We start from the raw sequence: 27725 nt of genomic DNA on the forward strand, positions 1-27725 counted from the left end.
AAAACTTTTCATATTTATTTTTTCATTGTTTTTTTAAATAATGCTAAAAATCCTGCGCCCCCTTGATTGAAAGTCTCTTCCCCCATGAGAAGTTTTTCCATGGAAAGATCCTCCCATGTAACCCCCCCCCCCACCTCAACTCTCCCTCCCAAACCAAAAAAATCCCCCTGAAAACGACCGCACACTTCCCAGTAACCATTACTATATGTAAACACAGGTCAAAGTTTGTAACTTGCAACCCCTTCCACGGGGACTGCGGGGGAGTAAGTCGTCCCGAAAGACATAGTAATCAGGTTTTTTGACTATGGTGAATAAAATGGCTATCTCAGAAATTTGATCCGGTGACTTTGGGGAAAAATGAGCGTGGGAGGGGGCCTAGGAGCCCTCCAATTTTTTTGGTCACTTAAAAAGGGCACTAGAACTTTATAATTTCCGTTAGAATGAGACCTCTCGCGACATTCTAGGACCACTGGGTCGATACGATCACCCCTGGGGAAAAAAAACAACAACAACAAAAAAACAAATAAACACGCATCCGTGATTTGTCTTCTGGCAAAAAATGCGAAATTCCACATTTTTATAGATAGGAGCTTGAAACTTCTACAATAAGGTTCTCTGATACACTGAATCTGATGGTGTGATTTTCGTTAAGATTGTATCACTTTTAGGGGGTGTTTTCCCCTATTTTCTAAAATGAGGCAAATTTTCTCAGGCTCTTAACTTTTGATAGGTAAGACTAATCTTGATGAAAGTTATATATTTAAAATCAGCATTAAAATACGATTTTTTGATGTAACTATTGGTATCAAAATCCATTTTTTAGAGTTTCGGTTACTATTGAGCCGGGTCGCTCCTTACTACAGTTCGTTACCACGAACTGTTTGACTACCACCCTATAGCCCTCAGGGCAAGGGTTGTAATTTATGCCCTGGGGAAATACACGGTTTGTATAGAAACGATGATCGTATAAACTTTGGAGGGGGTTTATTGGATGCCTAATCAGAAGTTTTAGTGCCCTTTTGAGACTTAAAGTGATGGGAGGGTGGATACCCCGTACCACACACACACCTCGTATTTTCTCGAAATGCATCCAATAGAAATTTTGAAATGGCCATTTACTGCCGTAGAAACTTCGAAAAGATCTCATTCAATTAGAAATTGAAAGGACTAGCGCCCTTTTTGTGTCGAAAGTGATTGGAGGGCAACTAACTCCCTACCACGCCAACCATTTTCCCAGACACATCCAATCAAAGTTTCGAGATAACCATGTTGTTCAACGTAATTGATAATTGGGAGGTCTGGAATTTTGTCTTTGAGGATGACAACTCTCAAGGCAAGCGTTGTAAGTTATATCCTAGAGTCTTATAAGGTATATATAGAAAGGTTGATCGTATAAACTTCGGGGGGAGGGGATCATTTGATTAATAACCAGAAGTTGTACTGCCCATTTTAAGATTCCGAGTGATCGGAAGATGGATACCCCCCCCAACCTTGTATTTTCACGAAATGTATCTGATAGAAATTTTGAGATGGTCAGTTGTTGCCGTGGAAACTTCGAAAAGAGCTCATTCAATTGGAGATTGAAAGGGCTAGTTTACTTTTCAATAGCCGAAAGTCATCGGAGGGTAACTAACCCCCTTTCCACGCCCACTATTTTCCCAACACATCCAATCAAAATTTGGAGATAACCATTGTGTTCAACGTATTTGAAAGGTCCGGAAATTATGTATTTGAGGATGACAGCCACCCTGAAGTCCTCAGGGCAAGGGTTGTAAGTTATGCCCTGGGGACATAAATTTATACAGAAAGGGTGATAAAAGCTTCCAAGCGTAAAAGTACCACAAATCACTATCAATAAATAAATGAAACTCAAAACGAACAGAAATAACAAAAAAATAGCCAAGTCAAACTCAAAACGAGCTAAAATTGACATGATTAGGGCTGATAACCCCCATGCCTTTTCAAGACCAGAACACAATTTGCACTTTACTGAAAACAAAACACATTTGAAATGTTTTCACTTCTCTTATTTTCATAAATAAAAAATTATCCAAATTCTAAGGAATAAATATCAGTATATGGCAATTAAACTAACAATCCACGGTCATTTGTTTGTTGTTGCTGTTGTTTTTTTTTCAGTAAAGCGCAAATTGAGTTCTGATCTTGAGAAGGTATGTGGGTTATCAGCCCTAATCATGTTAATTTTTGCTCGTTTTGAGTTTGACTTGGCTAATTATTGTAATTTTTGTTCGTTTTGAGTTTCGTTTATTTATTGATAGTGAATTTGTGGTAGTTTTACGCTTGGAAGCTTTTATCACCCTTACTGTATTTTCTTCCCATTCTTGGATTAATAGAGCTATTTACTTTTCTTTGAAAAACTTGTTTTGTGGAAAAAGTTTTTAAAATTAATTGCTTGAATATGCGCCACTGAATTCTAAATATAAATCATAAAAACAAGTCAAGTCAAGTTATTCGGGTTTGTTGAAAAAAATAATCCATCGAATCACATGGCAACCTTAGCTTCACCAACATCCCTGTTGCGTCTCTTTGAAAGATTACAATCAATTTAAAAACCTAAGTAGCGGATTTTCTTTTTAACTTACACACTAGGCTTATTCTCAGACATAATATTACTTTTAAAATCAGAGGATTGCTTACTGTAGAATATAAAATAAAATTAGTCATATCCAGGGACGTATTCAGTTTTTTTGGGGGGAGGGTTAAAACAAGTTTTTTCAGGTTTTTTTTTTTACAAAAACATTAAAACAGGCATCAAAAATTAGTTAATATTCATTTTTGTTACGTTTTTACGAGTCGAACAAACATTTCGGGTTTCACTTTGTATTTTTTTTCACTTTGTAGTTCTTTTCTGGTTTAACAAATTAATCTTAGGCATGTTTTTTTAGATTCCTGAGATTAAATTTATATGCCTAGACATAGCCAATGGCTATTCAGAACACTTTGTGGAACACGTCAAATGTGTGCGAGAGTCGTTTCCAGATCACGTGATTATGGTAAGATTGATTTTAATTTTTGGTTTCAACTTTGAGATTCTTTACAGTTTAGAAGATCGCTGGGCTGCAATTTATTTTTGCTTTCAGGATTTGATAAAAGTATTCAATGTGTCGGTTTTAAAATAGCTAAGTATTAAAAAAAAAGTTTTTTCTACTAAAAATAAAGGAGTAACATTAACACTTCAAAGGATTAGAAATTATCCCGCATATGAGGGGGGCTGCCTCCCTCAATACCCCTCTCTATACGCAAGAGATTTTTTTTGCAGTAAAAAAAAAAGTTCAGGTTCTAATCATAATCTAAACGTCTCTTCACGCAAATGCTTTTTTTTGTACTTTAAAAAAAAAATGTTCAGATTCCAATTAAACGGCCCTTATGTTTCAGGATTCGTTCATACAAAAATGGGACAATAGGTCCAGTTTTAGCGCAAAGAGTGGAGTATTGGGGGGGCAGCCTCCCCCCGCTCATTAAGGAATAATTTCTGTTCGTTTTAAGTTTAATGTTGCTCCTTACTTTTAATAGAACTTTTAATCCTTACTTTTTCACAAATACCTCAATTTTCAAAATTACCCCCCCCCCCAATTCAACCAAAGAGAGCAGATCCGGTCCGGTTATGTCAGTCACGTATCTTATACAGGTTTCTATTCTTCCCATCCAGTTTCATCCCGATATCACCGCTTTCAGTATTTTCTAAGATTTCCGTTCCCCCCAACTGCCCCCCCCCCCAATTACGCTTGATCCGGTTGAGATTTAAAATAAAAGATCTGAGTTACGAGGTCCTTCTTAATATGAAGTTTCATGAAGATCCGATCACTCCTTCGGAAGTTAAAAATACGTCATTTTTTCTTATTTTTCAGAATTAACCCCCCCCCCCCAAATAGAGCGGATCCGTTCAAATTATTTAAATCACGTATCTAAGACTTCTGCTTACTTTTCCCATTGGGGGGCAGTTGGGGGGGGGACCGGAAATCTTAGAAAATACTTAAAGCGGAGAGATTCTCCCCCTCGAAAAGTTTCTCCATGGAAAGTTCTTCCTTTGTAAAATCCTACATCCCCCCGGGAAACTAACCCCAGACAATTCCATCGTCGCTGCAAATTCCCCCCGAAATTTTGTCGGACGATTCTGCATGAAAACTACTCTTTAGCATACTTACATTTTGAAAAAAGATATGCTTTTATTTAATTTCTAATCGTTTTTCAGGTCTTGGCGAAATCACTCCTATTTAGAAATTTTCCCTGCCCCTCCCCCATCTATGGTAAGTTTCTCCTGCTGAAATTTTTCCCATTTAGAATTCCTCCAAGTGAAAATTGCCCCATGAAAATTTTATCCTTTGAAAACCCTTCCAAGAGGATTCCAGCTCCACCGAAAATTCCACTTGGAAGATTCGTAGAGCATCTCCATATGTAAAATGGAGTCCCTATCAAGAAAATAATACAAGCAAAACGAATGTCGTCGTATATGAATTCTGGCAAATTCCCCCTTGGATATTTCACCCTAAAAACCTTATCATGGGTTGTAGTAACAAATCCATCACCAAAAAATCATCCCCCCTTCCCGAAAAACATCTGTATACTTCCCAATAAAAATAGTATATGTAAACATTTGGCAGATATTTTAAGTCGCAGCCCTTCCTTCAGGGTCTGTTGTTGGTCGTGTTATCCCCAAAATCTTAGTTGTTAGTTCTTTCAACTATACTAAATAAAATAGCTATCTCAAAATTTTGATCGGACAACTTTGTAGCAAAAAAGAATTTTTAAGGGGGCGCTATTTACCCTCCAATATCTTGGTCACTCAAAAAAGCCACTAAAACTTTTAATTTCCGTTTAAATGAGCCCTCTTCCGACCTTCTCAGATCATTGGTTCGTTACGACACTTCCCCGAAAAAAATAACAACAAAAAAATAAACATGAAACCGTGATCTTTTTTCTGGCAAAAAATACAAAATTCCATATTTTGCACATGGGAGCTTGAAACCTCTACAGTAGGGTTCTCTTATATGTTGAATCTGATGGTACGATTTCTTATGATATTTCTTGACTTTTGAAAGATGCCCTACCCCACTTTTTTTGAAAATCAGGCAAATTTTCTCAGACCCATGAGTGTTGTTGAATAACATTAAACTTGATGAATATGATATATTTGGGGTCATTATTAAAAGTCAATCCTTTTGATGTACCTATTGTTATCAAAATTCTTTTTTTTAGTTTCGATTACTATTGGGTCGAGTTGCTACATACTTACAGTTTGTTACTACGAACTGCAATATTGGAAGTTTTTATTGTAACTGCAATATAACTGTAAAGCTGTAATATTGAAAGTTTTCAAAAAATAATATGCAGTCTCGTTGATAATTGTTCCCCTTTGGAAAAAATGTTATAAAGAAAAAATAATATCTTGATAAATATAAGTTATTCTTTAAATGCGTTGGAATGTCCACTGTTAAATACACTTTGATTTGGTGGCAGTTTTAGCAAACCTCTGGAAAATACAAGCTGAAAAACATAGCTTCAAAAAAATTGCATTCAAAAATTAGAATTTCATCTGACTCAAAACCTGACTCAAAATGATTTTACTGTTAAAAATCAATATAAACCTAAATACACATAAACTGATGCTAGAACTTCATGGCCTAGTATCATTTGATAGGATAAATGTTCACATGTACACCCTAAGTGTAATAAGGTGTGTGAGGGTTATGTCGATCCTAGAGCTTCGTGTCGAATGACACGAAACAAAATTTTGCAGAAAGAAGGTTTTGCGTTGGCTTGTTTCGTGTATATTACGGTTAGAAGAGACCAAACCTTACTTACTTCTATTATTCTCTCAATTAGTTTACATAATTTTATGAGTTTCCTTAGTAGTAGATATAAAACAATCAAAGAGCTCAACCTTCCTTTCTTTCCGAAGCAGTAGCCATTTGAAACTTGTGACCGGGGACTGAGACGTATGAGAAAACACAACACTGTCCCACTTTGGATCCATTTGGCTTCTTTGAGCTAATGCCCAAAGCGAAGGATTTGTGTTGCAGTTATTCATCAAATAAAAATAACTATTACACTTATTGAACCGAGAATATAGACGTATATATATATATTTACGTTTACCAATGCATTTCAAAGCTTACAAATTTCCATACAAGATTAAAAAGATACAACCAAAGGGAAAGGGCCAAATCCAAAATACTGCAGGTAGGCAAGTTGATTGTATATTTTAACAAGAGTTAAGAGCTCATATGGCACTTGTGACGAGGCGAGAAGAGCTAAGAGCCAAGAGATCATATGGTGTGAGCTCTAACAAAATTCTATGAATCAATAGATTGATTTAAAAAGGAAAATAAGAGGCTTAATGCCAGTCAAGATTTAAAATAAGAGCTCTGAGTCACGAAATATCAAAATTCATTAAGATCCGATCACCCACTCGTAAGTTATAAATACCTAATTTTTTCTAATTTTTCCTCTCCCTTTAGCCCCCCAGATGGTCGAATCTGGGAAAACGACTTTATCAAGTCAAATTGTGCAGCTCCCTGACACGCCTACCAATTTTCATCGTCATAGCACGCCCAGAAGCACCAAACTCGCCAAATCACTGAACCCCTCCCCCCAACTCCCCCAAAGAGAGCGAATCCAGTACGATTTTGCCAATCACGTATCAAGGACATTTGTTTATTCTATCCACCAAGCTTCATCCCGATTCCTCCACTCCAAGTGTTTTTCCAAGATTTCCCCCTCCGACTCCCCCCAATGACAAAAGATCTGGTCGGGATTTGAAATAAGAGCTCTGAGACATGAATTCCTTCTAAAAATCAAATTTCATTAAGATCTGATCATCTATTCGTAAGATAAAAATACCCCAATTTTCACGTTTTCCAAGAATTCCGGTTTCCCCCTCCAACTCCCCCCAATGTCATAGGATCTGGTCGGAATTTAAAATTATAACTTTAAAGCACAAGATCCTTCTAAATATCAAATTCCATTAAGATCTGGTCACCCTTTCGTAAGTTACAAATACCTCAATTTTCAAAATTACTCCCCCCCCCATTCAACCAAAGAGAGCAGATCCGGTCCGGTTATGTCAGTCACGTATCTTAGACAGGTTTCTATTCTTCCCATCCAGTTTCATCCAGATATCACCGCTTTCAGTATTTTCTAAGATTTCCGGTCCCCCCAACTGCCCCCCCCAATTACGCTTGATCCGGTTGAGATTTAAAATAAAAGATCTGAGTTACGAGGTCCTTCTTAATATGAAGTTTCATGAAGATCCGATCACTCCTTCGGAAGTTAAAAATACGTCATTTTTTCTTATTTTTCAGAATTAACCCCCCCCCCCCCAATAGAGTGGATCCGTTCAAATTATTTAAATCACGTATCTAAGACTTCTGCTTACTTTTCCCATGGGGGGCAGTTTGGGGGGGGGACCGGAAATCTTAAAAAATACTTAAAGCGGAGAGATCAGGATGAAACTGGATGGGAAGAATAAAAACCTGTCTAAGATACGTGACTGACATAACCGGACCGAATCTGTTCTCTTTCGCCGAGTTGGGGGGGGGGTAATTTTGAAAATTGAGGTATTTGTAACTTACGAAAGGGTGACCAGATCTTAATGAAATTTGATATTTAGAAGGATCTTGTGCTTTAAAGCTCTAATTTTAAATTCCGACCAGATCCTGTGACATTGGGGAGAGTTGGAGGGGGAAACCGGAATTCTTGGAAAACGTGAAAATTGGGGTATTTTTATCTTACGAATAGATGATCGGATCTTAATGAAATTTGATTTTTAGAAGGAATTCATGTCTCAGAGCTCTTATTTCAAATCCCGACCAGATCTTTTGTCATTGGGGGGAGTCGGAGGGGGAAATCTTGGAAAAACACTTGGAGTGGAGGAAAGCTTGGTGGATAGAATAAGCAAATGTCCTTGATACGTGATTGACGTAACCGTACTGGATTCGCTCTCTTCGGGGGAGTTGGGGGAAGGGGTTCAGTGATTTGGCGAGTTTGGTGCTTCTGGACGTGCTAAGACGATGAAAATTGGTAGGCGTGTCAGGGAGCTGCACAAATTGATTTGATAAAGTCGTTTTCCCAGATTCGACCATCTGGGGGGCTAAAGGGAGAGGAAAAATTGGAAAAAAATCGGTATTTATAACTTAGGAGTCACAAGTGCCATATGAGCTCTTATCCACTTTTATCCGTGTATGAGTCGAAACTCCTACCTACCTGCCTAAATTAGAGAATTTTCATCGAAGAGGAAAAATAAATAAACTAATGCCAAGGAATATACACTTTGTTTAACATCATTTTTTTATGCGAATATTTTCGCTGCCACTCTATAACGAGGATACCCTTATCAACAATATCAATGCGTTATTTTCTATTCAGCTTTTATCCAAACCACTTCGTATGGGAAGAGGTGGTCCTTGAAACTTGGAGGGTATCATTCAGTTGAAAACTGAAAGCTTTGGTGCTCTTTTTAAAGGTAGAAGTTGATTGGACGGCAACTATGCCTTTTCCTCCTACCTGACCGCTCTGTAACTCCGCAAGATATCGCCTAGGGTAAAGGCTGTTCGAATATTGTGCACTGTAATATGTAAATTGTCATTTTTTATAGGGCTTACAAGAGGCACGTTTGATATTATAGCCCTATCGACTGGGGGACTGCTTTTCTTTGAAGAGATCCACTTAGAAAAAATACTTTTCTAAATAAATTGTCTAAAATTGATCATTCCTTTCACGTTTGGTTTACTTCAATTTAAAAAAAATCACTGAGGATTTAGTAAATTATTTCGACAGTTGATTTTTAAATATATGCTGGCTGTGTCGATTAAAGACATCAGTCACCCAATTTTATTTGTAACTAAATGATGTGTATAAACCTATAGCTTAAGAGGAGAACAGAAATTGCAAGATGCTGTCCTTCATAAGTTTCTTGTTTGGTTTGATAGGTGTCACGACCAAATATAGTGTAGCTGTCATTGTAGAAGGGAGAGAGTATACAACCTGAGAAATAGTAACGAGTGGTAGTACATTGTGAATATGACAATCTAAATAATGATATATTTAGAAAATTGTTCTGCAAAGAAAATTTTATGAGGCCATAACTGTGATTATGGGCTTGTTAAAACAGGCGCGTCTATTTTGGCAGACTGGGATCTAAAATGTTCAGGGGATGACGCGTCAACCAGCCCATTTAGTGCGTAACCGAAGCTTAACTTTTCAGGAGGGAGAGAGAGGTACTATACTCAAAGAGAAAAAGGAAATTCAGTTTATGTAACCGTGTTAAAGAGTTTTCTTTAATTCCTTTGGATTTATTTTTACGATGTATTTTCTTAGACAACCACATTGTCTCTTATTTTGGTTAATAACCCCTTCTTTTTAAACCCCTACCTATAAGCATCTAATAGCTGACGAGTCAGGCCTGATATAATTGTGAGCCACTAAAAGACGCAAAGCCGGATTCGTTCTTTGTGTGCAGTTTTAAGCCAGTAAACGAAACGAACCGTTTTTTAGTCACAGGATTTTTTGGGTAACCTTTGCGCTTTGTATGTTTAGGGTCTCTGGGAAGATAGATAGTTTAAGTAGCTTTTATTTATTTCACTCCACAATGGAATGCAAGTGCTAATAGAACTTGATGGATCGCTTGATAAGCGTTTTTCGGCTCCTAAAAATTTTTGCGAGACCAATTTCACACTACGTAAAAGTGATTGTGTTGACCTAGCAAATAGAGCTCCAAAAATTAGCCTATTCGTCAAAGAAATATAAGCTTTGATTATTTTTTTTCCTTGCATCATCTGAAAGCTCTTTGTGTCAGCGGTTCCAGCAAATTAACTGTGAACGCTTCCAAAATACCATTTGCCATTGCAGTCTTTGCAGGAGTTGCTCCTTATCAACTGGATATTGAATCTTGCTCCTCTTTTTAAGAGTTTCTACCTTAATCAGATGCATCGTGTTCGTCTTGATTATGTTAGGTTATTCTTGTTTTTTTTTCTTGATATTTTTTTTCTTTGCATCATCTGAAACGTTTTCAATTTTGGATTCCTTCGAACCCCGTGTTTTAATTAGATTGAAAATCGAAGCTAAGCTTCATAACTCTGATCTTAGTACTTATAGAGGGATATTCTTCGTAACATTTTTCAGGACCAGTTCAGGCATTTCTCTTTTAAGAGCAAGGCCGCTTCAAAGAACATCGCATATAATTCCCCAGCTGTTTGAATGTTTAGCTTGGAAAATAATAGAGACAAAGACAGTAAAAAAGCTGAAACCAAACAAATTAATATAAACTAATCTGATTGCTCTATTATTTATTCTTAACTAATGAATATACAAAGTGAAAATATCCACTGCTTTAAAATAGCTTTTCTGAAGTAAAATATAAAATCTAATCCTTGGCCTTTAGTGTTTTCATCTAATCAAGGCTAGCGAAGAGTTATTATCCCTTAGCAAGTTATATTCAAGCTTATAACATTGCTCCCCATTTTCATTGAAAAGTTTTTTTTACCCCCTTTTTTCTTATTTTGTTCAGTTTATGTTGTAACTGAAATTGTGCATATTTAAATGGTAGAATTTTTTGGCACATTATTCGCGACTCTTGTTGAATTTAGGCGGATTGTTGATCTAGATTGTATAAAAGAATGCAGTTTGCCGATGGAGACTAAACATTTTATATTTGTGACTTTGATGTTTTTTGTTAATGATTGCCTACTGTACTTTATTTGTACAACTTTGCAGGCTGGAAATGTTGTAACTCACGAAATGGTTGAAGAATTGCTTCTCGCTGGTGCAGACATCATCAAGGTACCTTTTGTGTTATTCAGAATCTTTGTATAATGCAAAACCCCTTTTAATTGCTAAGTATTAACTCACGTGTTAGTTTACTCTGGTGAATTAAGTAAAGGGCTTTTCTAATGACAGACTGGGTTGTAGAATCAGAATCTGGATTGTAAAATGTGCCATTTCAGTTTAACAATGTGGAATGCTATCCTGGTGACAATCGGGATTTTAAGCTTATAATCTGTCAATTAGACAACCTTGCAGGAAAGTAGGGTTGTGATTTTGGATAGTTGATTTCGTCACTTTATCTTTATTGGAGTACGGATATATAAATCAGTAATAAAAAAAGAATAAAAAAAGTAACGAAAACAAAACTGGTCTGAACTATAATAATCAAACAGTTCGTGGTAACGAACTTTAGTAAGGAGCGACCCGGCTCAATAGTAAACGAAACTCTAAGAAACGGAATTTCGATGCTAAAAGATATATCAAAAGAATTGGATTTTTATGCTGATTTTAAATATATAAGTTTCATCAAATTTAGTCTTTGTCATCAAAAGTTACGAGCCTGAGAAAATTTGCCTTATTTTAGAAAATAGGGGGTAACACCCCCTAAAAGTCATAGGATCTTAACGAAAATTACACCATCGCATTCGGCGTATCAGAGAACCCTATAGAAAAAATTTCAAGGTCCAATCTAAAGAAATGTGGAATTTCGTATTTTTTGCCAGAAGACAAATCACGGATGCGTGTTTATTTGTTTTTTTGTTTTTGTTTTTTTTTTTTTCCCAGGGGTCATCGTATCGACCAAGTGGTCCTAGAGTGTTGCAAAAGGGCTCATTCTAACGGAAATGAAAAGTTCTAGTGCCCTTTTTAAGTGACCAAAAAAATTGGAGGGCACCTAGGCCCCCTCCCACGCTCATTTTTTCCCTAAAGTCAACGGATCAAAATTTTGAGATAGCCATATTGTTCCGCATAGTCGAAAACCATAATAACTATGTATTGGGGGAATGACTTACCCCCCACAGTCCCTGGGGGAGGGGCTGCAAGTTACAAACTTTGACCAATGTTTACATACAGTAATGGTTACTGGGAAGTGTACCGACGTTATCAGGGGGATTTTTTTGGTTTGGGTGTGGGGTTCAGGGGAGGGGGCTATATGGGAGGATCTTTCCTTGGAGGAATATTTCATGGGGGAAGAGAAATTCAGTGAAAAGGGCGCAGGACTTTCTAGCATTACTATAAAAAAAAACAATGAAAATGTAAACATGAAAAAGTTTTTTCAATTGAAAGTAAGGAGAAGCATTAAAACTTAAAACGAACAGAGATTATTACGCATATGAGGGGTTCTAAAAATACTCTAGCATAAAGAGCGAGGTATTTAGGAGGAGATAAATACTTCGCTCTTTATGCTAAATTTTTTTAAAATAATTTCAACTATTTATTCTACGGCCTTTCTGATTCAAGGGTCATTCTTAAAGAATTGGAATAAAACAAGATTTAGTTTGAAGAGCGAGGTATTAACGAGGGGACCAACCCCCTCATATATATAATCAAAAATATAAGAATATAAAAGTTTGTTACGTAAGTTAATTCTTAAGTTATGTATTTTTTTTACTAATAAAAACGTTCGTTAAAAATAAAAGATCTAGTTGCCTTTTTAAGTAACCGAAAAATCGGAGGGCAACTAGACCTCCTTCCCCACCCCTTATTTCTAAAAATCGTCTGATCAAAACTAAGAGAAAGCCATTTAGCCAAAAAAAGAATTAATATGCAAATTTCATTTTTATAATTTATGTACGGAGAGCCAAAATCAGACATGCATTAATTAAAAAACTTTCAGAAATTAAATAAAAAAACAAGTTTTTTTAAATGAAAGTAAGGAGCGACATTAAAACTTAAAACGAACAGAAATTACTCCGTATATGAAAGGGGCTTTTCCTCCTCGACACCCCGCTCCTTGCGCTAAAGTTTGATTCTTTCTCGCAACTCTACTTTTTAAAACAATAAAAAACTTTAGCGTAAGGAGCGGGGTGTCGAGGAGGAAAAGCCCCTTTCATATACGGAGTAATTTCTGTTCGTTTTAAGTTTTAATGTCGCTCCTTACTTTTATTTAAAAAAACTTGTTTTTTTATTTAATTTTCATTTGAAAGAACAGCTATGCAAGAACTGTTGTAAGTTTAGCCAGGAGACAGCACATGATTCGTAGTGATGGTTGAAGAAAGAAATAAAGTCGGAGTAAAGTGAAACGAATTGAACCTACAGCATACGTATGCATACAGGACTTTCGGAAGATGTTACGGATACTGTATTTCACATAATAGGGTCACCTTGATGTAAAAAAAGAAGAAAAAAAAAGAATACTTTTTAAAAATGGCATCAGTAAGAACTTACTTGTAATTCTGGCAGAGGGCGGGCACGTTTGCAGTAATTTAGTTTTGAAAGAGTTTTCGCTATGGGAGATACTTAAATGTAAAACAAAACAAATAAATTAAATACAAAACGCAGGAAATCATTGGAATAACCGTACAAATCTGGTCACTTCAATGGGGGATGCGCTTGAAGTACAATCACTCCTTTTTTATGTGCTTGGCGGGGTATTGGAACTCAAAATCTTCGATTTTATTCATATCCATAATCAGGCAGTCATTTATTTTTAATTCAAACTCTAACATATTTTAGCCACTAATGGCTAAGATTGACTGATTTAGGGCCTTTTCTGTAAAGAAATGGTTAAAGTAATTTATTTTATGGATGTTGCTCATGGCAAAACTTCTGTTTGCCTTAAAAGTTAAAAGGAAGTTCGGAAAACCGAACAAGGCTATTTTTTTATTCGCCCCTAAAACAAGCCCTATGATAGAAAATGTTGACTCAAATTTGTTTAACGAGAATTTATAAGAAAACCATCTAAGCGTTAGTGTTCTGATTTGTAATTTTTTTTTTTTACTTTATTGCCCAAACAGGCCCATATACATCAATTGTACGGACGGATGAAGAAGGCTATATTATTTAGAAGTAGGGAAACGTATTTTAAATAGTTTAGAAAAGTAATGAAGTATAAATAGTAGAAGCAAATTAGAAATAGTTTAGATTTTGGGGGAAGGGTAGAGGCGCAATGCCCCCATCCTCTCCCCGCCGCTCGTTTGTGCTTGGAACATGATCATACGCATGGGCACTCCATTTGTAGTAACACCAAGCTCTTAATTACTTTGTTCATACAGATTTTTATGGCACTTGATATTTACCAAGTGGAAATCTTGGAAAACGCTTAGAGTGGAGAGATCAGGATGAAACTTGGTGGGATGAATAAGAACAAGTCCACGATACGTAAATGACATAAACGGATCGTATCCGCTCTCTTAGGGGGAGTTGGGTGGATGGGTAATTCGAAAAGATTAGAAAAAATGAGGTATTTGTAACTTACGAACGGGTGATCAGATCTTAATGAAATTTGATAGCTGGAAGGTCATGTGCGTCAGAGCTCTTATTTAATATTCCAACCAGATTCGGTGACATTGGGGGGAGTTGGAGGAGAAAACATTAAATTTTGGAAAACTCGAAAATTGAGGTGTCTTTATCCTTACGAATGGGTGATCGGATCTTAATGAAACTTGATATATAGAAAGATCTTATAACTCAGATGCTACATTTTCAATTCGAATCGGAGTTCGGGACACAGGGGGTTGGAGGGGGGAAACAGATCTTAGAAACCGGGAATCTTGGAAAACGCTTAGAGTGGAGAGATCGAGATGAAACTTGATGGGAAGAATACGCACAAGTTTTAGATACGTGATTGACATAATTGGAATGGATCCGCTCTATTTGAGGAAGTTGGAGGGGATTTCCAGTGCTTTGGCGATTTCAGTGCTTCTGGACGTGCTAGGACGATGAAAGCTGGTAGGCGCATCAGGGACCTGCACAAATTGACTTGATAAGAGTCGTTTCCCCGATTCGACCATCTGGGGGGCTGGAGGAAGAGGAAAAATTGAAAAAATGAGGTATTTTTAACTTGCGAATGGGTGATCGGATCTTGATGAAATTTGATATTTAGAAGGACCTCGTGTCTCAGAGCTCTTATTTCAAATCTGGACCGTGCCCGGTGATATTGGGGGAGTTGGAGGGGGAAATGGGAAATCTTGGAAAACGCTTAGACTGGAGAGATAGGGATGAAACATGGTGGGAAGAATAGGCACAAGTCCTAGATATGTGATTGACACAACTGGCTGAATCTGTTCTCTTTGGGGGAGTTGGGGGGGGGGGGGGTGTTAATTCGAAAAAATAGAAAAATTGAGGTATTTTTAACTTAGAACAAGTGACCGGATCTTAATGAAATTTGATATTTAGAAGGAACTCATTTCTCGGAGCTCTTATTTTAAATCCCAACCAGATCTGGTGACATTGGATAGAGTTGGAGGGGGAAACCGGAAATCTTGGGAAAGGCTTAGAGTAGAGAGATCGGGATGAAACTTGGTGGGTAGAATAAGCAAATGTCGTAGATACGTGATTGACGTAACTGGACTGGATCCGCTCTCTTCGGGGGAGTTAGGGGGGCAGTGCTTTGGCAATTTCGGTGCTTCTGGACGTGCTAGGACGATGAAAATTGGTAGGCGTGTCAGGGACCTGCACAAATCGACTTGATAAAGTCGTTTTCTCCGATTCGACCATCTGGGGGGGGGGGGGCTGAAGGGAGAGGGAAAAATTAGAAAAAAGGAGGTATTTTTAACTTTCGAGTTGGTGATCGGATCTCTATGGATTTTGATATTTAGAAGGACCTCGTTTCTCAGAGCTCTTATTTTAAATCCTGACCGGCATTAAGCCTATGATTTTCCATTTAAATCGATCTATTGATTCTTAGAATTTTGCTAGAGCTCATGCCATATGAGCTCTTGGCTCTTTCGACCTCGTCATAAGCGCCATATGAGCTCTTAGCTCTTTTTTTCTAATAACTTAACGGCCAAAACGAGAACTTTCTATAAAATCGTGTTTCAAAGGTCAATATTGACTTTCTTTTCTTGTATTGCATGAAAACGTTATGGATTTATGGAAACTTTCTTATCCGGTTCTTAAAAACTAATATCAATTGGGAAACTTCACTTTTGGCTTCGAAACAGTATGCTTTCGTTTAAGTATGGGGAATTCAGAGGACAAAATATTAACTGTGCTTCTTTATTGATCCAACTCTCTGCTCTTTTGAGTTTGTAACGGCGCTTTGTTCTGCAGTCACATGCTACTATGAACAACCTTTGAATATTCAAACTATTGCTTCACATTGAGACTCAATTGAGGTAGTTATAGGGTGCGAAAAGTTTTTATTTGTAGTACAAAGCGGGATATAAGTTGCTTTTCCAGTTTCTTATTAAAGGGAGGATAAATATTCTTTAGCCCTTAATAGACAATGTTGGACATAAAACTAGAGACAAAGTCGAAAATAGCGACGAAGACCACACTGCCTTTCCATAACAAACAAATACAAAGTAGAGACAATAGGGAAAATCTTTTCAAGACAGTGGAAATTAGTTATGTGGATATTTCGGCCCTATGTCCTATATATATATATATATATATATATATATATATATATATATATATATATATATATATATATATATATATATATATATATATATATATATATATATATATATAAATATATATATATATATATATATATATATATATATATATATATGAACTTACATCAAACTGTGAGAATTAAAACTAAATAATTAAAAACACTTTTTAAAGCTTTTGTCAACTATAAGTTCAAAGTATTATAACGCGCGGTTGGACCATCAAATGGATAATGAATTTCAGCTAAATATAGGGGCGTGGTGGACAAAAAGAATTTAAATGAAGAAAGAAGCTATTAGGTCAAATATTAGATCAGTCCATCATTAGATCCAGTTTATAGAATAAAGAAAAACAACAAAACAATCGTTTAAACTCCTTTTCAGTTACCAAAAAATATAAGGCCACCATTTTACTAGGAAGAGGTCATTCTATTTTTGAAGTTCAGTGCCTTATAGTTTGGATTACTTTGTACCAAATTTTAATGTGTAATTAGTGGTGAAAAGGATAATCTTTGAAGGAATAGCAGTCGATGCCCGACCCCTAAAGTCATTCGTGCAATTGAATCGAAGGGGTCACTTGCAAATTTTGCTAGCTAATTACTAGTCCCAATGTGATTTACAGAAGATTTGGGTATGTACTAAGACCTTTCGAATTCTATAACCCTATCTTTGGACGCTTTGGTCTTCCTTTTTAAAGGTCAAAATGAGAGGGCTGGTATTTACAATTTTCACCGTCTTCCCCTTCCTCTGTATTTCCTAGGGCTAGTAGATTAAGAATAATGAATATTAGATAGACTACAGCTTCATTTTATGTCCCGTTAGGGATTTACTTTTAATTTTCCTTTGTTCCCAAAGCCCTCACACCCCAAATTCTTTCTTCAATAAAAGATAAATTTCTTGTTTGAAATTAGGCAGTTTTCTGTTTTCATGTGACGTATTTTTGGTAATTTATCATTTAAAGTTTTGGGAATTTAGATCTTCCTTGTTTCTTCCAATCCTACCTGAGGTTCATATTTGGGATAGATCTTGGTCTGCTGAAACTAAAAATGTTGTATAAATTCGATCCTACAAGGTGACGCAATACCCCACTACTTTACATACGAAATGTCGTTTTTAGATGTTGTAGCTATCATCTAACTACTTCTGAAAGGAAGAGCTCTGTTCTCTATTAACATCTGGCTGTTTTCCTGTAATGCTCATGGTACCTCCAAGCGCCAGTAAACATTTATTGTGACATAATGAAAGTCAAATTCCAACACTTTCAGTTAAGTCAGAACATACATTTTCAACAGGCTAAAAACCCGGATTGGAACCTGATTTCATCGATTACGTTCAGCTTGTTATCTGCTAGAACCGCGCACACGCTCAGTGGCGTCATGGGCTAAAATATCTGTGCCAGTAGGCATCTAAATGTAGTATTTTTATAATACAAGGAGAAACATTTAATTGCCACAAGATATTGAACGCACTTATTATGTATTTAGCGTTTAATGTACTTGTAAGGAGGCTAAGGAATAAAATTGAATAAATATAAATATTAATCAAATAAATAATTTAATAAATAAAATTGGATAAGGAAAATTTGGAAAGTGTGATATGCATTTTCATTTCAATGCTGTAATAACTGGAAAAGAGAATATTTGTTCTGTAATTCGCTATCAATGAAGCGCCAATGACGCAGTAGGCTTTAGATTTTTTAAGTTAGGAAAGGAGGCAGTTGCTTAATTCTTGTCTCTATTGAAACTAAATTTGTCGCTAACGGTCTTGGGATGAATAAGGTTAAACTAAATATTTGATATATAATGATGCCAACTGCCGAAAAGCCAATCTGTTCAGAATTTGATTTTGCTGTAATTTTATTTTTTATTTTCAGTGTTCTAATAAGTACGTAAGAAAATGCTGTGATTGTTTGTTTAGTTTCTGTTTGTTTTGGGTTTCATTTATTCTACAATAGTAAAATATTTCAGAATAAAAACCCATTTTCAGTAAAGCGCCAATGACGCAGTAGGTCTTAGACTTTCACGGTTTGGGAAGGAGGCAGTACTCATACTCTTTTTGAATCTTCGTTTAACTCTTGATTCGCGTATTTAGTTAAAGCTTTATCGTCTTAAGCTTTATTTACTCATTTGTGCTAGTATATGTTGTTTGTTTGTTGGCTGTGATTGTTTGTTTAGTTTCTGTTCGTTTTGGGTTTCATTTATTGTACAATAGTAAAATATTTTTGTTCGTTTTAAGCTTAATTTGCCTATTCAATTTTAGCTGAACTCGTTTTAAAATTTACTGATTCATTTATATTAGTACAACAAAAGAATAAAAACGAAAGCAATACGAAACCTGAAGAATGGAACAACAAGAACAGTGCAAGAAGAGATAAAAAAGAACTAGAAACAATATTAAAAAAAAAAGAAAACCAAAAACAATTGACAGCCCTCTACCTCCCGCACAAAAAAGCAAACCAAATGTATTTAAGCTGCTCCAGCCCCACCCAGGTAATACGAGTCCAGCCTAATGCAGGTTAGATTTTAATTACTTTTAGTTTTATTGACGAACAATTCTGATTTTTCCCTTCTCTTCTTAACCTGATTAGTTGCAATTCCTTTTTTCTTATTGTTAGAAGTTTCTGTTCTTTTCTGGTTTTTATCGACATTCAGTATGCCTCGTTGGATGAATCTAAGGATATTTGCGGTCTTTTTCTATCTTTCCTTGTTCTTTTTTGGTGGCCGACGTTTATCGCCCCCCCCCCCCGGAAAAATGCCTTCCCCAGAAAAAAACACGAAAAATACCCCACCCCCGGAAAATATCATCCCCCACGCAGCTGGCTGGTCTTCAATCCCTTTGGACTTAAAAATTTTCATATGTAATGAGCACACTCCGAAGTTTCTTCCACCTTGAGTCAGGTGGACGTGTGGATAGAGAAGGGACAATCACTCTTCTGTATGGAACAAATTCAGCTCATTTTGGGGTTATCGTTATTCTTTACTTTCAGAATAACAGCGTAGGCCAGAAATAATAAGCGAGTAGATATCAATTTCACATATTTGATGCGTTTTAAAAAGTTTCTTTTGTATCCTCCCCCCAAAAAAACTTTGCTAGAAAATACCCTATTGCTGGCCTTTTGTTGGGAAACTTTTCACAGAGAGGATTACCGGCATGATTTTGAAAACAATCAAAAATTATTCTTTTTCAAATGAAAGTGCAAAAGGAACATTTTTCACCTGAGATCGTCTGCAAGAAATTTCCTGGGTGGAAATTTCAGCTAGAATGGAATTGTCTTGGAGAAATTTCTCTGGAGAGGGGGTATTTCTACGTGAAAAGAGCTTTCCACGATGGAATTTTTCCGTGGGGGAAGGAATTCTTCACGGAGGAAAGCCAGATTTCCCGGAATTATTGAGAACGATTAGAAATTAAATTTTTTATACAAAGTTTCCTAACTGAAAGTAAGTAGCAACATCAAAACTGAAAATGGACAGAAATTATTACGTATACCTTAGTATAGTTTAGTATATAGTATACATATATAGTTTAGTATATAGTATATGTATATAGTTTAGTATTGTTTAGTATATACTGTACGCATACTTTAGCATGCGTATACTCTTAATTAATCGTAAGGTTTGACTTTTTGTCCTAATTCTTTAAGAGCGACTCCTGAATTAGAATGGCCGTTTAATAAGAATAATAAGCTTTTTTAAAATTTCCGATCATAAGTTATGAGTATTGGTAGGTGCAGATTGGGAGCAGGGGATGGTGCCTGAAACCACCTTAAGAGAGTTGAATTTTCGTCATGATCTGATTAACAATAAAAAACGTCTATTGCCCATTGTTTACACAAAGCATTTGTTGTTGGGACATAAACAGATATTTTTCGGTATACGAATTTTCTTGGGGGAATTTTCAGTGGTGGGATGTGGGGGATGCCACCTCGTAAATGCTTAGCTCTTTTCGCTAAAGTATTGATTTTTTATTCCAATCATTTACGAACAAAAAGTGGAATATTAGGTTAAATTAGAATAAGGTAGCTTTTTGAACCTTCTAAATAACTTTAGTGTGAAGAGCAAGGCATTTTTGATGGGGGGAATTCTATTGCCTATTGCTTACACGTAGCATTCGTTATTGGGAAGTGAACAGGCATTTTTTGGGATGCGAATTTTCTCAGGGGAATTTCCGGTGGTGGGATATGGGGGATGCCACCTCTTAAATACTTAGCTATTGTCGCTAAAGTATGATTTTGTATCCCAATCCTTTACGAACAAAAAGTGAAACACAGGGTTCGTTAAATTAGAATAAGATAGCTTTTTGAACATTCTGAGTAACGTTTGGGTGCAGAGCTAGGTATTGTGGAGGGGGTATACTCCCCATATAGTAATAGTTTCTGTTCGTTTAAGTTTTAGTGTTGATTTTTACTTTCAGTTGAAAAAGTCTGCTTTTTTTGTTTAATCAAACAGTTCGTGGTAACGAAAGGAGCGACCCGGCTCAATAGTAACCAAAACCCTAAAAAATAGCATTTTGATGCCAATAGTTACATCAAAATCGCATTTTAATGCTGATTTTAAATATATAAATTTCATCAAGATTAGTCTTACCCGTCAAAAGTTACGAGCCTGAGAAAATTTGCCTCATTTTAGAAAATAGGGGGAAATACCCCCTAAAAGTCATACGATCTTAACGAAAATCACACCATCAGATTCAACGTATCAGAGAACCTTATTGTAGAAGTTTCAAGCCCTTATCGACAAAAATGTGGAATTTCGCATTTTTTGCCAGAAGACAAATCACGGATGCGTGTTTATATGTTTTTTGTTTTTTTTTCCCAGGGGTGATCGTATCGACTCAGTGGTCCTAGAATGCCGCGAAAGGGCTCATTCTAACGGAAATTAAAAGTTCTAGTGCCCTTTTTAAGTGACCAAAAAAATTGGAGGGCACCTAGGCCCCCTCCCACGCTAATTATTTTCCCCAAAGTCACCGGATCAAAATTCTGAGATAGCCATTTTATTCACCATAGTCGAAAAACCTAATAACTATGTCTTTGGGGACGACTTACTCCCCCGCAGTCCCCGTGGAGGGACTGCAAGTTACAAACTTGACCTGCGTTTACATATAGTAATGGTCATTGGGAAGTGTACAGACGTTTTCAGGGGGATTTTTTTGGTTGGGGGGGGGGGGGGGGGGGTTGAGGGGGGTGGGGTTACGTGGGAGGATATTTCCATGGAGGAACTTCTCATGGAGGAAGAGACTTTCAATAGAGGGGACGCAGGATTTTCTAGCATTATTTAAAAAAACAATGAAAAAATGAATATGATTTTTTTTTTTCTACTGAAAGTGAGGAGCAGCATTAATACTTAAAACGAACAGAAATTATTATGCATATGAGGGGTTTACCTCCTCGTAATACCTCGCTCTTTACGCTAAATTATTTTTAGTAATTTCAACTATTTATTCTACGGCCTTTGTGATTCAGGGGTCATTCTTAAGGAATTGGGACAAAATTTAAGCTTTAATGTAAAGAGCGAGATATCGACGAGGGGTGAGCCCCCTCATATACGCAATAAAACATACGAATATAGAAGTTCGCTACGTAAGTTAATTCGTAAGTTACGTATATTTTTTACTTATGAAAACGTTAGTAAAAAATTAAAGGTTATAGTTGCCTTTTTGTGTAATCAAAAAATTGGAGGGCAACTAGGCCTCCTCTCTCGCTCCTTTTTTCTCAAAATCTTCCAATTATAACTATGAAAAACCCGTTTAGCCCCCCAAAAAAATTAATATGCAAATTTCGTTTTAATTATTTATGCGCGGAGAGCCAAGATCAAAAAATGCATTAATTTAAAAACGTCCAGAAATTAAACAAAAAAAAACAAGTTTTTTTTAAATGAAAGTAAGGAGCGACATTAAAACTTAAAACGAACAGAAATTACTCCGTATATGAAAGGGGCTTTTCGTCCTCAACGCCTCGCTCTTTATGCTGATGTTTTTTTAATTTTTAAGAAGTCGAGTTAAGAGAAAGAGTCAAACTTTAGCGTAAAGAGCGAGTCGCTCCTTACTTTCATTTAAAAAAACTTGTTTTTTTTTGTTTAATCACTCAGAAGCCCAAACAATTCTTTAAAATGCCGCTGATTTCACGCTTTGGATGCGTGAGCTGCTTGTATAAAGGTAGTTAGATTGTCTCTGCATCGTCTTTGTCAACATGGCGTTAATCAGCTATGCAAGGGAGGAATGTGACGTAAATTATGCAAATAAGGTAAAAAAATTCCCGAGGTTTTTACCATACCTTATATACGGCAAAATGTAAGTGAATATAGATTTGTTTGCAAGAGCCACGTAACCTGGGAAGCTTTGGGGGGAAAGCTTTTTTCTGGAAGCCTGGAAGCGTTTTTCTCTTAAGCTTTAAAGGATTTGAAACGAGAAAAAATTCAAAAAATATTCGTTGTTTTGGCGTAGCCCAAGTTTTATCACATCTAATTTTATACATCTAAGGCTTTTCAAAACAATTTTTATTCTTAAGTCAATTTTTTTTATATGTTCATTGCTGTACCTAGCTATTCCGTTTGAAAATTGTTTTTCGGGTCATAGAACTTAATTAAGAAATATACATTCTGTTTTTTTTTTAACCCTTTTGTGTTCTATTGCAGGTTGGTATTGGACCAGGCTCAGTGTGCACGACCAGAAAGAAGGCAGGTGTGGGTTATCCACAACTTAGTGCGGTAATTGAATGCGCAGATGCAGCGCATGGCTTGGGTGGTCACATCATATCGGTAATAACCTCTATTTGTTCTCCAACTTTGTTAAAAGCATTTGACTATGTTTGATTTGCATACTGTATGTCTGTTCATGAACATTGGTTCTTGATCGAATTTATATCGATTGAACTATTTTCAAACTAAAATCTATTGACAGACGAAAATTAACCTATATGAAAGGAGCCAATTCAAAAGGCAGAACTCGCTATTACGCCATCTAATGAGGTTGAACCCAAAATCTGAAGTGGCCATATTTATATAATATTGCTGAGTTTATCATTTTTCTTTAAAAATCTGTAATTCAATATATTATTCTATTGGAGTATTGAAAAACATTGATTTTTAGTCTTAAGTATTTCAGGTTTTTCTTGGATAACCATCTTTGAACCCATTTTGTCACATTCATACAAAACTTTGGTAATATGCTTGGTTCTGAAGGCAAGACTCTATGTAAAAAAACAGTCAGTAAAATATATTTTTAGAGACTTAAGTAAAAAATTACTTAATGTTTTTGGGATGCAACTCGAAATTTTGCAGCAGATATTTCATTGCTAAAAAATAAAATATCCTCTTCTAGAATGTATCCGTTATTCACAGCTTACACACGAATTAATGGTGAAATTAGGTCTTAATACTTATTTTAAAGAATGCTTTCCAAAATTTTCAGGGCTACTGACAATAAGCTTAAATGTACTTAAGATGGAACAGATTAAGCAGCCTTCCCAAGAAGTCTGAGAAGATATTGATTTATAAAGGACTTTAATATGTATGTTATAAAATTTTAGAAATGACTCAAGAGCCGAAATGATGAATGATAAATAGTGCTGTATAATTTGTTGCGTAAAGAACTCAGTAGAAACCGATTTTGATTGAATTCTATGCTTATTATTAGGTTGATAATAGCTTTGGGATGACAATAAGATACTTCACTAAAGTTGGTGCTTAGGTAACCCGACTGGGGTAAAAGAATGAAGGCATACGATGAAGTCATACGAAAGTGCTTAGAGAAATAGAGAACTTCCTGGGTTGTAATAAAGAGTTGAACTCTAATTTTGGTACGTTGAAAGGGTTTCAAACAAGATTTTTGACAATAAACCAAACTGCAGAGGTTGGCAAAGTGACAATGAATAATAAAATTTGCTGGTTTTTAACCAAGGATGACTTTCTTCTTTTAATTTTGTAGTTGATAAATTGTTTTCTTTAGCTTAGTATTCATACACATTTATTAGTTGTATAGTATAAACTATTCAACTTCTTTTTAGGATGGAGGATGTACCTGCCCTGGAGATGTTGCGAAGGCATTTGGTGGAGGTGCAGATTTTGTTATGCTTGGTGGAATGCTAGCAGGCCATGACCAGTCTGGAGGGGAGACAATTGAAAGGGCTGGCAGAAAGTACAAACTTTTTTATGGAATGTCCTCAGCAACCGCAATGATGAAACATGCGGGTGGTGTTTCAGAATATCGGTAAGTAATTTGAACTTCATCCATGGAGCTCAGATTTTCCTTATACATTAAGACCACCAGTGATTTTATTGAAATGATCGCTGTCTTTAAAATAGGAAAAGTTTATCTATTTAAGTTAATTTTTATTTCTTATGTGTCGAACTAATGAGTTTGGGTCCTAAGTTATTTTAATTTTAATTTTTTTTTAAGATCCTATTTGTTTTGTTTATAGTCTGAACGCAGAAATGCCTACCACGTAATTTACGTCGTGTAATGTCAACTTATTTTTTTAGTGCATCAGAAGGGAAAACTGTCGAGGTGCCTTACAAGGGTGACGTTGAAGGAACAATTCTGGATATTTTGGGAGGAATTCGTTCTGCTTGTACTTATACTGGTGCTAGCAAACTCAAAGAACTATCAAAGAGAACAACATTCATTCGAGTCACCCAACAAACAAATGAGATTTTTGCACAATGGAACAAAAGCGATTGAGTAGCTGTTAGACTTTGTTTATAATGAAAAATTTTGCTGGTTTGCCTTTGAAAGTTATGCTATATTAATTGATAATAAATTTTGTTTTCCTTTTTGGTATTTGTAATATTTTTGTTTAATTTTAACCGTATAGTACACTAAGGTTGAAAGTCCTAATTTTTTTGGCTTTGCCAATGTTTAGAATGTTTTACTTGCTTGCTTTTATTCCACACTCCTCTCCAACTAAATTAATTCAGGGGTGTCAAGACATGTCACATTTTTCAGGATACTCATTTTAATTCATAGGATATTTTGAGTTTATCGCAAGCTTGTCACAACTTATGTGTATATAATTGTTACTCTGCTGTTTAGCTAACTGTTCGACACTATTAGAAATTACCAGAAAATCCAGTTCCTGTTTCAGTTAATTGAAAATGGAAGAAAAAAGTTTTCCTAAGGAAAGTAAAGAGCTAGTTTGAAACTTAAAACAAGCAAAAATTTCAATTCTCTAAAATTTAAACGCTCTGTAGTCTGAATCCTCTAAAAAAAACTCCAAAGCATCTAGCTCATAGGAAAGCGCTGATTTTTAGGAATTCTGTAAATACAGAGAAATACCACGAGCCAGCTCATTTGGAATAGTTTCTCAAAACTGTATTCCATAAATTACGTAGCAGTAATTAATGTTTGTTTTAAGTTTCAAGTTCATCCTTTGTTTTGTTTTGTTTTTCAAATGATTTTCATCATTTTTGTTCGTTTGAAGTTGCAAAATCACCAATTAAGTTTCAAAATCTTAACTTTCCCTTGATTTTTTTTTTTTTTTTTACATAGAGTTCAGGGGGTATACTATACTTCGTATTTTTGAGGTTAATAAAAATTCGAATACACATTAAATTTCTATACAAAATTCTAACAGGACTTTTTTGCTAATTAAATTTGAATAAACGTTTTTCTGCTAAACAAGTTTTTATAAAACATGTTTGATATTTACTATATTATATCACAATTGCTTAGGAATATCTTGAAGGCATACGGTTAGTTTTGACCACAATAGAGATATCTTAATATCTCTGCTGTGATTTTGCCATACACACAGGACTTACTACCCAATTTTACTCGTCGTCTCACGGAAATAATAGTGTACTATGGTGATCTATATAGTGCCTACCCGCAAATAAGAGGCAAGAAGGCTAATATTTTACCCTTAAATTTGCATATTACTATTAGCCCCAGAAAGGCATGGAAATGCTTTGTGAGCTTAAAAATCTAACCTTTTCATTATGAACGAAGTCTGCAATTCCCTTCATTCAAAATTCACTTTATTTGCAGTTCTACATCCCCTGCTTAACTTAGGTCTATATTTATCTTGATCAAATTGCAGTCTAATGTGTGCTATTGTAATCTATACGGTGGTTACTCGCAATCAAGATATAAGAAGACACTAAATTTGCTTATCACTATTAGCCCCTCAAAGATTTGGGAATACTTTTTTAGCTTAAAAGGCCAGCCTTTCCGTTATGACTAATGTCTATAATTCTCTTCATTGAAAACTCGTTTGATTTGAAGTTCTACTTCCCAAAGCCCACCTGTCCAGTTTGATTTAAGTGCATATTTCCCTTGGTCAAATTGCACTCTATAGTGTGCTATAGTAATCCATGAAGTGATATTCATTTTATATTAAATTGAAAACGCGTTTTTCTACAGAAAGTAAGGAGCAATATTAGAACCTAAAATGAACAGAAATTATTCTGGATATGAGGAGGGCTGCCTCCTCTCCAATACCCCTATTCGTGCTGAAATTTTAAAAGCACTTTTCAAAAAGATTCAGAGTTTAACTAAAGAACTGAAACGAAAGGTCAAATTTTAGCATAAGTAGTGGGGTATTGTAGATGGGGCAGCTCCCATCATATACGGAATATTTTCTGTTTGTTTTAATGTTGCTCCTTACTTCAGTATATTTTTTATTGTTATTGTCCAAGGATATTTTAAAACTGGTGTCGCTAACAGCTCTGGTCTGTATGATGCGGCTGTTGGACCTGTGACGGTTGATGCTCTGAATGGTAATGATGAGCGGCTACTAAATTGCTGCATCACCAACACCCTATCAGTCACAAATACTTGGTTCGTGAGAAGAGACATTGCGAAGCACACATGGTACAGCAGTGACGGCAAGACAAAAAAGATGCTTGACTACATCATTGTACGATGACGCTGGCTTCCGTCTGTCCAGAACTGCCGCTCGTACGGAGGTGCTGAGCTTGGAAATACCGACCATCGTCTTGTTTCTGCAAGGACAAACTTCGGTTGAGGGCCAACAAGAGTAAATCCTCTTCCTCAAAGAAGATAGACACCTCTCGACTGAAGCAAGATCCCTTGGTTCGTGAACTCACATATTTTTCGGATCAATTATATCCTCAAGTGGCACACTTGACGGCGAAATCTCAGCCAAGGCAAGCTCTGTGTTCGTACGACTCGTGAGAGCAGTCTTCCACTAACCGCAAATTAGCCGCCATATCAAAGCCCGAATTTACAATGCCACTGTCTCAAGCATCATGCTGTACTCATCTGGGACACGGTCGATAACCCAGACACAGCTAAGAAAGGTTGATGCCTTTCAGACTAGATACCTGCGCCGAGTCGAAGGCTCCAAATGATATGACAAGATCTGCAATACTGGGATCCTTAAGACCTTCAAGCTGGCGAACCTCTCTACCCAAGTAGAAGTCTGCTCTC

The 27725-nt window shown here is 36.1% G+C and overlaps 1 protein-coding gene across 1 annotated transcript in view; it reads left to right on the forward strand.

Moving 5' to 3' along the window:
- Window positions 1-25115, forward strand: part of LOC136032115 (GMP reductase 2-like) — a 45828-nt gene extending 20713 nt beyond the window's left edge. The window contains exons 4-8 of the mRNA XM_065712283.1: window positions 2907-3014; window positions 10732-10797; window positions 22973-23095; window positions 24343-24545; window positions 24818-25115. Coding sequence (XP_065568355.1) covers window positions 2907-3014; window positions 10732-10797; window positions 22973-23095; window positions 24343-24545; window positions 24818-25016 — 699 coding nt within the window. The 3' untranslated portion in view covers window positions 25017-25115. The remainder of the gene's footprint in view (window positions 1-2906; window positions 3015-10731; window positions 10798-22972; window positions 23096-24342; window positions 24546-24817) is intronic.
- Window positions 25116-27725: the final 2610 nt, after the last annotated feature.

Source organism: Artemia franciscana, chromosome 10, assembly GCF_032884065.1.
Source record: "Artemia franciscana chromosome 10, ASM3288406v1, whole genome shotgun sequence".
Classification (NCBI taxonomy): domain Eukaryota; kingdom Metazoa; phylum Arthropoda; class Branchiopoda; order Anostraca; family Artemiidae; genus Artemia; species Artemia franciscana.